The 13,172-nt window shown below is 49.3% G+C and overlaps 1 protein-coding gene across 1 annotated transcript in view; it reads left to right on the top strand.

Moving 5' to 3' along the window:
* The first annotated feature begins 224 nt into the window (after positions 1-224).
* Positions 225-13,172, top strand: part of SRSF12 (serine and arginine rich splicing factor 12) — a 37,814-nt gene continuing 24,866 nt past the window's right edge. The window contains exons 1-2 of the mRNA XM_075340138.1: positions 225-380; positions 8,288-8,392. Coding sequence (XP_075196253.1) covers positions 316-380; positions 8,288-8,392 — 170 coding nt within the window. The 5' untranslated portion in view covers positions 225-315. The remainder of the gene's footprint in view (positions 381-8,287; positions 8,393-13,172) is intronic.

Here is a 13,172-nt window from a genome sequence, read left to right on the forward strand (position 1 = left end):
AACCCCTTGACCAGCGCCTCTAGTGCCATATTGCTTCTCATTGAAAGCCAAATCTGCTGGGTTGCCGCCTCCCCACCAGCACAGTACTGACCCCTGGTGGCCGTCGCGTTCTCTGACAGGTAAATTCAATGTGCGTAGAAAGATACTTCTTCCAGAAAGAAACATGGCCGGCGGGCTGCTTCCGGCTCCGCCCTGAGGGATAGGTTTCCCGCCTTCTCTCGGGAGATCAGGCGCGCGTCGCCATCTTGGATGTGCACGTGACCACGTACCGCGCTTTGGGTGTTCAGGTCCCGGTAACGGATTGTCGGTGCCAGCATGTCCCGCTACACCAGGCCGCCCAACACCTCGCTGTTCGTCAGAAACGTTGCTGATGCTACCAGGTATACACAGGTGGTGCGACTCCTCCGCCATGAGTGGGGGCCTTGTGCGGACCACAGCTCGGGTAGGAAGGTTACAGACGGCTGGGGGAGGGGATTCCTCAGTGGGGTTAGAGCTGTACTGCGGAAATACAACTGGCTCGGTACACACCGGGTGTAGCGCAGTGTGCGGCCCCTCGGACGGCTCCGACAGCAGCGCATCATCCCCGGCTCTGTCTGCAGCGCAGCAGGCCGTACAGCGCGCCCTCCCTCCCAGGCCCCGGCTTTGTCTGCACACAGCGCGGCAGGCCGTACAGCGCGCCCTCCCTCCCAGGCCCCGGCTTTGTCTGCACACAGCGCGGCAGGCCGTACAGCGCGCCCTCCCTCCCAGGCCCCGGCTTTGTCTGCACACAGCGCGGCAGGCCGTACAGCGCGCCCTCCCAGGGCCCCGGCTCTGTCTGCACACAGTTCAGCAGGCCGTACAGCGCGCCCTCCCTCCCAGGGCCCCGGCTCTGTCTGCACACAGGTCAGCAGGCCGTACAGCGCGCCCTCCCTCCCAGGGCCCCGGCTCTGTCTGCACACAGTTCAGCAGGCCGTACAGCGCGCCCTCCCTCCCAGGGCCCCGGCTCTGTCTGCACACAGTTCAGCAGGCCGTACAGCGCGCCCTCCCTCCCAGGGCCCCGGCTCTGTCTGCACACAGTTCAGCAGGCCGTACAGCGCGCCCTCCCTCCCAGGCCCCGGCTCTGTCTGCACACAGCGCGGCAGGCCGTACAGCGCGCCCTCCCAGGCCCCGGCTCTGTCTGCACACAGCGCGGCAGGCCGTACAGCGCTCCCTCCCTCCCAGGGCCCCAGCTCTGTCTGCACACAGCGCGGCAGGCCGTACAGCGCGCCCTCCCAGGCCCCGGCTCTGTCTGCACACAGCGCGGCAGGCCGTACAGCGCTCCCTCCCTCCCAGGGCCCCAGCTCTGTCTGCACACAGCGCAGCAGGCCGTACAGCGCGCCCTCCCTCCCAGGGCCCCAGCTCTGTCTGCACACAGCGCAGCAGGCCGTACAGCGCGCCCTCCCTCCTAGGACCCTGTCTGTCTGCAGCGCATACAGTACTGGACACATATATAAGGCTATGTTCACATTTCCATTGTTTTGCTTCCGTCGCCTTGAGGAATACGGTATCATGCAAAATATTTTGCAGGATTTCGTTTTTTCCCCCATAGACTTCTATTAGTGACGGATTGTGACTGATGGCCTTGCGTTGCATCCGCTGCGTGACGGAGCAGTTTACTGACTGACAGTCATGCGGGAGCAACGCTGAATGTAACGTTTCTTGGAGCGGCAAAAAAACGAACTCCGCAGGTGTCCGTCACAAGCTATAATGGATGTCTATGGTGCTGGATTCCGCCGTAATCAGTCACATAACGGAATCCAGTGCTGGATTCAATCATGCTCTACTGAGCATGCCCAGCATGTTTGGCACACCCATTGGGCTGTCCCAAATGGGTCACGACGGATCCGTCAAAAAAGACTCACAACGGATGTAACAGACGCAACGGATCAGTTTTTTTCACAGGATTCCTGTGAACAGAATTCTGTGAAATAAGGCTAAGTTCACACATCCTGTGTTTTCAATCCGTCAGGTCCGTCAGCAACGGATCAGTCATTTTCAAGATGTCAACTGATGCAACTGATGTGTTTTTCACAGGATTCCTTTCACAGGAATCCTGTGAAAAAACTGATCAGTTGCGTCCGTTACATCCGCTGTGCGTCCGTTTTTTGACGGATCAGTCATGATCCGTCTGTGTTTGGGACAGCCCAGTGGGCGTGCCAAGCATGCTGGGCATGCTCAGTAGAGCATGACGGAATCCTGCGCTGGATTCCGTTGTAAGACGGATTACGACGGAATCCAGCACCATAGACATGCATTACAAGCTTGACGGATTCCTGCGCGGCGCGTTAATTTTGACGGCCCGAAAAACGTTACATTCTGCGTTGCTCCCCGCTCGGCGGTCAGTCAAAAACGACGGACCGCGACGCAGCGGATGCAACGCAGGGTCATCAGTCGCAATCCGTCACTAATAGAAGTCTATGGGGAAATACAGGATTCCTGCAAAATATTTTGCAGGATTCCGTAATTCCTCAAGGCTACGGATTGTGACTGATGCAAAACACAGGATGTGTGAACTTAGCCTAACACATCCGTTGCGTCAGTCGACATCACAAAAACGACAGACCTGACGGAAGCAAAACAACGGAAATGTGAACATAGCCTAACCCTTTCAGAGGTGTCCAGGGGTAACTGTGTATAAAGAGGTGTAGGAACCATATTTACATGCGTCTAGAAGTGATGTGCACAGATTATATGGTATAAGAGACTGGTGACCGGTCCCCTGAGGATCTCACTTTCTGCGATGGTCTAACAAGGAGTTAGAAACACTTCATCCTTTTATTTTCTCCTAGGCTGACATAACCATAGACCACATCAAAGTTGAATGTGCAGGGAAACAAAGCCAAACTGCAACGTTTTTGACCAAACCCAATTGCAAAAATAATTTTTATATCTAAATATATGCTTTTAAAGGGAACCTGTCACCAAATTTGGGACCTATAAGCTGCGGCCACTACCATTCTAACATGCTGTATGTAAGAACCCAGGCCTCTGTGTAGAACATAAAAATCACTTTATAATACGCAGCCAAAACGGTCGGTACGATGCAGACTAGTCTGATAGGTGGCTCAGTTTTCCGGTGCCGGCGCCTCCTCCTTTGGCCATCTTTGTCCTGCTGAAGCCTGGGTGCATGACGCGTCCTACGTCATGCACACTATCCGGCATGCTAGAATGCTGTATATAAGAGTCCACTGGTGGTGGCCGCAGCTTATAGGCCCCAAATCTGGTGACAGGTTCCCTTTAAGTAAAAAACAGTTCAAATTATCCCCTGACGATGGACAGCCCCGTTAAACAGAGTTTGGTACTCTGAGTGATATTTACCAATTCAGGGATTATGGCTAAGGGGCACTTAAATTTGCCTCCCTTTTGTTCCCATATATTTTTTTGAACCAGCCCTGGGTGCTTTTCCGAAGGTGTTTGTGTGCCTCATTATGACCACCATCTTTTATGTGAATTGAATCTCCCTTTTTCCACCCCCACTGCCAAATACAGCTAGTTAGGAATTCTGGAAAGTAATTTATATTGATTTTATCATGTAACTGATTTATAGAGTGCCTATGGCCAGTCTGGGGCTGCCCTTTTTGTTAACCCCTTAACGACTAATGCTGTGCTATACACGTTATAAGTCATCTCCCTGCCTTTGATGCTGCTTTGCACGCTGAGCCTGCATCTTTCCCTGCAGATGAAGGCTGTATCATACAACCTTCATCTGCGTCTAACAGCTGTGGGTGGAGAAGCTCTCTGCCTGCAGCTGTTAAATACCTCTGTCAATCTCATGGCAGCATGATTTAACGCACACTGGCAGGGGGGGGCATGCAGTTCTGACCCCTCATCGGCTTGCCTCCAACATGATCCCGATAATATTATGACAGTCAGAGGTCAGCTGATGAACCCTGTGCCTGTCATCTCAATACTCCTATGAAAGCCAGCTCGTGGCCGGCATTAGCAGGAGACTTATTTCTGCTATACACAGCAATGCTGAGCTCTGTCAACTGTATGGTGGCTGAAGCTAATACTGCCTATTTGCTCTGTATTCAAATCAACAGGGGGGCGAATGTGCAGTGCCTAGCCGCAGCCACTGTGTGGTCAACAGCTGTGTAGTTGTGGCTGGTGCTGGGAATAGCTGATCAGCCGGGTGCCAGGTGCTGAAGCCCTAACGATCAGACATTGGGGACCGATCCTAGAGATAGACCATCAATATAAAGTCCCAGATAAGCCCTTTAATATTTTATGGATCTAATGGGGTTAAAAACTGACAGTATTGACAATAGCTTTTTTATTATACCCTTCTTCTGATGGCTGCTGTGTACCAGTAACATGATGAGCCCCATTTATATATAGAATTCATTCTGAGCTTGCAGCTATGGCTAGATCCTAAGAGTGCTTCTGAGAATAAAGTAACACAACCTGAGTGCATGTCATCCTCTTCTGTACAGATGATTTAGGCCAAAGAATTTGTTGTAATAGAGATAAGGGATCTAGCCTGGGGGACACGTGACATGTAATCCAGCCATAGGAGCTGGGGTTGTGTGAGGCTATATTCACATCTTGTTTGGTTTGTATACACAGAGCATTCTCTGATGTGCCTATAGACCCGCTGCATCCAGCGTATGTCAAAGAATGTCACTGCATATATTTGTTTTGGATTCATTGCATAGAAAACTCCAGCCTAGCACATTTTCTATGCAGTAAGGAGGTGTGTAAGTGGGGTTACAGTGTATTGAGGGGGCTCTAGTGCTGTACCCACTTGGCAGATGTTACACTGCCTGCATCCTCCTGTAATCACAGTGACCAGAGCTTGCTCGATCACCCCTGCTAAAATAGTCAATCACTGAAATGGCATGGTTGCTGGTATGTGTCTATGGCCATGGTCGGCGGCCTGCAGTACCATACTGGGATGCTCATGGGTTTTTATGGCAGCCGGGGGGCCCTGCTGAAGCCCACCATGGCTGCTGTCTTAGTCCCCCTGTGAAGCCTCTGTGCTTTATCACTTGTGGGGAGCTGATGGGGTTTCCATTGCAGTTAGGGGCGTTCTGAAGGCCCCGACGCTGCCATCTTTGTTTCTGAACTTCCGCCACAAGTGTAATTTTGTCTATACTCAGTATTGCAGTGTATAGTACAAGCAGTCAGATTTAGATTTGTTTCCTAAGGGCACTAAAAAATGAATAAAACCTACTTGGATATCGCTGCGTCTGTACATTTTTCTTTTATCAAAATATAATATTAACCCCTAAAGCTAATTGGCAACAAAAAAACCCTACAATACTGCCATATAATTTTACCACACAAACATAACTAAAAAAAACAGTGGAGGAATAGCGTGGGTGGCTTTTTTTTTCTCACTTTCACTTTCCTTGGATTTTTTTTTTCTTTCTAACTTACGGGAAGTAAAGCCGAATGGAATAAAGCCGAATCAGGAGGGGGTTAATTGTTCAGATTTTCAGCTTCCCTTTCACAATGAGTGACAGCTGCGCAGTGATCTCTAAAACTCTACATATGGATATTGCAAACTAAGGCCCCAATTCATCAAGCCATTTAGAGACCGATATAAATGTCATAACATGTTTGTTGGACTTGTAATTTCAGAATTGAGTCTTGGGGCCTTCCCGCTAGACCCATCCAGCTCCGCTATCTGTTTGAAGTGGGTGGAGAGCTTAGCTGAAAGTGGGTGCGACCGACATAGCATAACTTGTGCAACATAAGTGCAGTAAATTACAGCAGAATTGTAATACAAGCCCTGAGGAGAGCTCATTTCTTATGGTGGGCATAAAGCAGCTGAAAGATGTGCCAAGGCGATCAGGTGGCACTCCTATTAATGAATGTGGTGCATTTTACTCCAGTTCACAGCTTTGACAAATGAATGCCTAATCTGTTTACAAGTACCAGTCTACAGATTTCTGAAACAGGATTATATCTGGAAATTAATTGGCACAAGTGTATAAGTTGCAATGTATTGTGTTAATGAAGTCCTTTAAAGGGAACCGGTAATCAGACTTGGCCCCTATAAGCTGCGTCCACCACCACTGACCTTGTATACAGCATTTCAGAGTACAGTACTGTATAGAAGCGCCAGGCTGTGCTCTATAAAATAAAAAACCCTTTTAGGCTATGTGCGCACGTTGCGTATTTACATGCAGTTACGCTGCGATCTGCACCGCAGCGTAATTGCATACGTCCTGCATCCCCTGCATAATCTATGAAGCTTATGCAGGAGACGTGCGCACGTGGCCTATTAGAGCGCAGCGCTTCGGCTGCTGCCCCTGTCACTTCTTTCCTGCGCTCTGCATGCAGCCTCCGCCCTGTCTATGGGAGGGGCTGCAGTCAGAGCGCATGGAATCGTGTTTTTTTTTTTTCCATTACGGACTCTTTCTGCAGCGATTTGAAGCGCACGTGTCCTGTTTAAATCGCTGCAGAAATTTCTGCAGTGACAGTACGCAACGTGCGCACATAGCCATATAATACTCACCTATGGGACGGTCCGGTCCGATGGGTGTCTCTGCTCTCTGGTCTGTCATCTCTCTGCTGCAATCTGTTTTTCTATGAAAGAAAAGAGGATGTCCAGCTCTTCAGGCAAGGAAAACCATCTTAAGGGTGAGTGTTTTCACCTGAAACGCGTAGTGCTGGTCATGTCATTCGTTGTGTCTGCATAATGAAATAAAGACCTTGGTTTTCCTTGCCTGAAGAGCTGGACATCCTCTTTTCTTTCATGATATACCGGTCTGTGGCAGTGCCTGTCCGTGCTCCAGGACGAAACCAGGACTGAGCTTTACACGGTGAGCTGATACATTCAATTGTCTGTTTTTCTACCCTGCCCAGTGTGGATGACGCATCTATGTCATCCACCCAAGCAGACACAGCGGTCCAGTGCTGGCGCACTTTTATCTGCCCTACTGAGGGGAGATCAAAGTACTGTAATGCGCAGGCGTAAGGAAAGGTTAGACTTCCTGCACATGCGCACTACAATACGTTGATCTGCCTTGAGTAGGGCAGATCAAAGTGCGCCTGCGCAGGACCTCAATGCCAGCTAGTATGCATGACGTAAGATGCGCCATACACACGGGCCTCAGAAGGACAGTAATCGCCGCAGAGCGGAGACGCCAGACCGCTCCTTAGGTGAGTATTATAAAACAGTTTTTTAGTTCTACACAGTGGCCTGAGAAATTATACAGCAATTCCTGAATACTGTATATATGAGCCCACTGGCAGTAGCTTATAGTCGACAAATTTGGCGACCGGTTCCCTTTAACACTAAAAGTCCCAGAGAGGGGTCATTTAACATTTCTACCATTGGAACCCTATCAGCTCGAAATTCCTGGGACTTCTAGTGTTAACAGGGCACCTGAGGCTTGATTCATCATGTCCAAACCAGAGGCGGCATTAATTGGAGCATGCGGTCGTGCCGCCAGGTATATTTTTCTCTGAAGCACTTCTGTATTTTAGAGAAAATCTACCTGTGGTTTGGGCAGCATGAATCAAGCTTTGAGTTGATGTATCCTTGAGCTGTTTGCTTTACCAATAAGGTAATCTTCAGCTTGTCTTGTGCTGTTCCACCGGTAACTTAATAATGCAGGTAAGATTGCTACATCCCATGGCACTTAAGGTACTATCACACATAGCGAGATCGCTGCTGAGTCACAGATTCTGTGACACAACAACGACCTCGCCAGCGGTCTCGCTACGTTTGACACATAGCAGCGACCAGGCCCCTGCTGTGAGATCGCTGGTTGTGTCGGAATGGCCTGGACCATTTTTTGATCGTCGAGGTCCTGCTGGGCAGGATGCTTCAGTGTTTGACGCCTTACTAACAACCTCGTTGACCACTCAGAGCTCAGACATATACCACCGAGATTGTTATACAGGTCGCTGTATCGTTGCTACCAGGGCTTTGGAGTCTGAGTCGGTGCAAGGAAAATTGAGGAGCCTGAGTCGAAGGTTTGGCTTACCGACTCCACAGCCCTGGTTGCTACATCGTTGTGAAGATCTGACTGTTTGACATCTCACCAGCGACCACCTAGCGACTTATCAGCGATCCTTATCAGATCGTCTCGTCTGGATCACTGGAAAGTCGTTAAATGTGACTGGGAGGGGGGGGGCTTTAGAGAAGTGATTCTGGAGAAACAAAGCCTGTTATCTGTAGGGTAAACGGGTCAATGATAGAATCCAGCTTCGTAAAACCTTCTTGTATTGTATACAGCAGAGTCTATGTATTGTTAACATGCCAAAGCCGTGCAATTACACTATCCACTTTGTTTCTTTGCCTTACACACTTCAGGCCGGAGGATTTACGGCGTGAATTTGGTCGGTATGGCCCCATAGTTGACGTTTACATTCCACTTGACTACTACAATCGTCGCTCCCGAGGATTTGCATATATACAATATCCTTTGTGCCTGTGTTGATGTTCAGGAGCATGGCCGTGCTTGCTTCCTAACTGTATGTGTGTTTATTTCTCTGTCTCAGAAAATGTAAAGCAGTCCACAGTAGCTGGCAAGCACCCCAAGGTTTGAATGAGCCTGGTTAGATAGAGCCAAGAGTAAAGCCCACAGACACCTTTGAAGTTGCAGCTTCAAGGAATAAAGAGGGAGGGTGGAAACAGATAAGAAAACTGGAAGAGGGAAGGTTCTTGCCAAGCACTAAAGACACAGCCTGCACCAAGCTGAGGGTTCAAATTACGTACCTTTATATCCAAAGCCAAGTTCGATTTGGTTGACCCTTGTCCAAGTTCACCTTGCAAGCCCTAAAGAGCAAAGGTCAAGATCAAGTCAAACGAGGTAACCACAAGTGTTTCCTTTTGTATCCTACTTCTCAAAAATGTCTAATCAGTAAAGGATGTATCAAATTGTGAAATAAGTTGTAGAAGTTGTAGCTAAAACAAGCAGTTGTGATGAGTTCATGGGGTTCGCTTGGCAGACCTACTGTAACTTCTGGCAGAGTTCCTTCTTCTCAGGTTTACTTCCTTGTAGGAAATACAAGGCTGGTACATTCTCCGTTACGTGTTAGTAAAGGGGGTTTTATTGTTGCTACACTTTTTATCCCCTTTTGATTTATATTTTTTTTAGTGTTTTCAGCTATCGTAATTGCAACAATTCACACCTGATCATAGGGTAGGAAGAGTGGCATCACTTTAGAGAGGGCCTTCTGCACATAATGGGATTGCTTAACACGTTCTATGGGCTTTTACATTCTGTCTGCAGCTGACCATTCTGGTAAGATGTGCTAAAAACGCTGGGTTTCAGGCTTTATTTGAATAAAAGGGTTAAACCAAAGGTGATTTGAAAACGCTCAAAATAAGTCCACAAGACTGGATGACGATGTAAAGAGAAAACAAAGAATTTTGAGTGCTGCAAGGTAAGCTGACGTGGAAGAAGGCAAGTGCCTGGGAAGTATCTGAAAGGACGTTGGGCGCAACTGCTCAAATATTTATTTATTTCTCTTTTTAAAGTTAATTTTCCTAAGCTTTTTTTTTCATTCAAATGACTGAGATTATGATTGTTGGGTAAAGGGGTCGGCCACAATGGGGACATTAATTTGTGGCATTTTCTAATATCTTACAGGTTCACTTCATAACAGTTGGCACAGCTCCCCTGTCCTCAAAATATCTGCTGGTGGAGGGACTGTAACCAGACCAGCCCATCACTCCTCCAATAGAGACCATGTTAAATGGGAAAGCTGATGGCTGGGTCTGGTCATAGTCTTCTCCACCTGCAGTTGTATTTTGTGAAATGGAGAGCTGCACAGCCCGATGAAAGGCTTCACTAACAAGCATCGGAGGAGAATCTCTAGTACTTCTATATTCGTAAGCGCCACAAAATCATGTCTGCAATACAGGTCTTAAAATGAGCATAAAGTGCCTACGCCTTTAAGGCTGGTGCTCCACTGTGACCTGTGCTATGTGACTAGCCCAGAACAGCTAGCCAGTGGCGTATTGAGTTGCCTGTAATTTACTGCATTCATGTGATCTGCAGTGGCACTAGAAAGTTAAAATAAATAAACAAATTGCGCTACCAAAAGTCACAATGGAGCTGTAGCCTATGGCTAATGTCAGATGTGAGCACTCTGGCCACAAATCCCAGCCTTTAAGTAGGGGTTGTCCAGTAGTGGATATCATTGCTTCATCAGTTCCAAGCACGATAGAAAATATTCACAATGTATACTTGTCTCCTGCAGCGGTGTCATTCCAGTCATGTCGGTGCTCTTCCCGGTAGTTAAAGGTACATAGCGTGCCATGTCAACGCTACTGCGATTAGTGGCTGCTGATTGGCTGCGGCTTATCAATACTTCACCAGAGCGGATCTGCGCCATGACCGAATATTGATGAGTTGTTTGTCCGTTAGCTGCCATTCATTGTACGGAATGTGAACGCTGCTTCTAATGTCACCTGCTAGTAATGGCGGCATTGTCGTCTCTGGAATGGCTTCGCTGCAGGTGGTGGTGCTTTTATATTCTATGGGGCGCTAAATTAATTTGGGATTGTCCAGGAGTAAACGCCTTTTAATCTGTGCTTTAGCACAACAGTCGTATACGTATAACAGTCTTCATGGAGCACAAGCTACATTCAGAAGAACGTGGCAATTCACAGAGCAGTCACATCTGTAAATAACGGGCATGACTGTGCATCCCTGTGAGCTGGTCCGCAGAGCTGACAGTAGCACGGTCTCGCTCACAATAAAATGAGACCATACATGCTATTTTTTATATTTCTTCAGCGCTCTATTGGGAGACCCAGACGATTGGGGTATAGCTACTGCCTCCGGAGGCCACACAAAGCACTACACTAAAAAGTGCTAGGCCCCTCCCCTTCTGGCTATACCCCCCCGTGGTATCACGGGTTCTCCAGTTTTCAAGCTTTGTGCGAAGGAGGTCAGACATCCACGCATAGCTCCACAGATTTTAGTCAGCAGTAGCTGCTGACTATTTCGGATGGAAGAAAAGAGGGCCCATATAGGGCCCCCAGCATGCTCCCTTCTCACCCGTTGATGGTGTTGTAAGGTTGAGGTACCTATTGCTGGTACGGAGGCTGGAGCCCACATGCTGCTTTCCTTCCACATCCCCCTGGGGGGCTCTGAGGAAGTGGGATCCTGCCGGCCTCAAAGCTCTGACGCCGGGCTCCATCCACAGACCCATTTGAACCTGCTGGATACGGAGCTGGAGTACCGTTCAGGGACATGGCCCTGCACCATTACAGGTACTCTGTGTCCCCGGACACACAGACACAGCACACTCCAGACTTGCTGGGTGTGCTAGTGCGCCGGGGACAGTAAAGGGTTACAGTCACTGCAGCTTTGCTGAGTGACTTTGTGTATTGGGAACTACCGCGCCGGACGCTCCGGGAGCGGCGGCGCGGCTGGGACTTGTAGTTCGCCGGGGACTGGGCGCCGACCGCGCTTTTACGGCGGCGGCGCTTATAAATCCAGTCCCCGGCTTCTGCGGCCTAGTGCCGCTTCGTTCCCGCCCCCTCTCTGTCACTCAGGGAAGGGGACAGGCGCTGAGCAATCAGCAGCGCCGAGGGCTGGAGCCTTATTTACATGCTCCAGCCCTCTCACTGCACACTGTCGGACGCCGGATTCCCGCTCTGACTTGGGGCACGCCCACGGCCCGCCCCTCCTCACACGAGCTGGGGAAGACGCCGGCAGCCATTACTGCAGTACGAGCTCGGACTTTCGGCAACCAGGCAGGACTATGGCGACCATACACCCGCTTTTAGGCGGGCGGTAAGCGGCACACATAGTGCTGACCCCAATATATACTGCAGTGTGTACATGTGTATTTTAACTGCATAGGTCGCTATATGCCCGCTTGGAGAGCGACACATCAGCAGCAGGAAAGCAGGTGTGCTAAGGCACAGGCTTTCTATGCTGCTTGTATTGCACGTACTGAAGTGTTCATTTGTATTTATGCTTGTATGCTATACATTGCACTGTACAGTCGCTAGTCTTAGCTATATTCTCCTGGAATGGCTAGACTACAGCAGCAGAAAACCAAGGGTGCTGGGGCACAGGTTTTTTTTTTCTATGCTGCTTGTATTGCATGGGCTGCAGTGTGCATTTGTACTTGTGCTTGTATGCTATGCATCGCACTGTATGGTCACTCTTCTGGGCTATATTCCCCTAGATGACTAGTCTACAGCAGCAGAAGAGCAGGGGTGCCAGGGCATAGGCTTCTATGCTGCTTGTATTGCTTGTGCTGCAGTGTTCATTTGTACTTTATGCTTGTATGCTATACATTGCACTGTACGGTCACCATTCTTGGCTATATACTTCTAGATGGCTAGTCGGCAGCGGCAAAAAAGCAACACAGATTTTCAGTGCTGTTTTTACTACATGGGATGCTATTCATGACACCGTCCCATTGTGTGAATGCTCCCCTGTAGCACTTCGTCTGCCGGGGTCTCTAGCACTTCGTCTGCCGGGGTCTCTACTAGTCGTGGCCAAAGAAACCACCTGTCAACCCTGTCCAAGGACAGGGACGGAGTTGCAGTTTCGACAGATATATTGTCATAAGATAGAGACTTGCAGTCCAGACAGGCCATGGGCAATCTTCCTGACCTACCTCATTTGGAACGGGGGGGTCCCAGGAGGACTCTCTGTATGATAAGGCAGCTCTCCAGGACTTTGATCCTGACATCGCTCTCAATCCGGATACACCGGATGGTAACGCCATACGGAATGATCCTATAGCGTCCATCAATGGAAGGTTGGATCTTTCTCCCTCAGCTCCCCCAGTGGAGGAGTCAGCTTCACAGCAGGAGAAGTCCCTTTTCAGTATCTCAAACGGATATGGAGTATTTTTCTGGCCACGCTGACTTCAGAGAAGCAGTCCAGAAACACCACGCTTACCAGATAAGCGTTTTCTCCAAACGTTTTTTAAAGATACACGTTATCCCTTTTCCCCTGACGTGGTCAAGCGCTGGACCCAGGGTCCAAAGGTGGATTCTCCAATCTCCAGGCTTGCGTCTAGAGACATAGTTGCACTGGAGATGGGGCTTCACTTAAAGTTGCCATTCACAGACAGATGGACTCTGGTTGAAATCTGTCTAGGAGGCTATCGGCGTGTCGGTTGCTCCGGCATTCACAGCCGTATAGGCAACCTAACCTGTTCAGCTGTTCTTGCGCAGCTGGCCTTGAGCACATGTACATCTGTACCGCAGAGGCGTCCGT

The sequence above is a fragment of the Anomaloglossus baeobatrachus genome, chromosome 3 (assembly GCF_048569485.1).
Source record: "Anomaloglossus baeobatrachus isolate aAnoBae1 chromosome 3, aAnoBae1.hap1, whole genome shotgun sequence".
NCBI classification, from domain to species: domain Eukaryota; kingdom Metazoa; phylum Chordata; class Amphibia; order Anura; family Aromobatidae; genus Anomaloglossus; species Anomaloglossus baeobatrachus.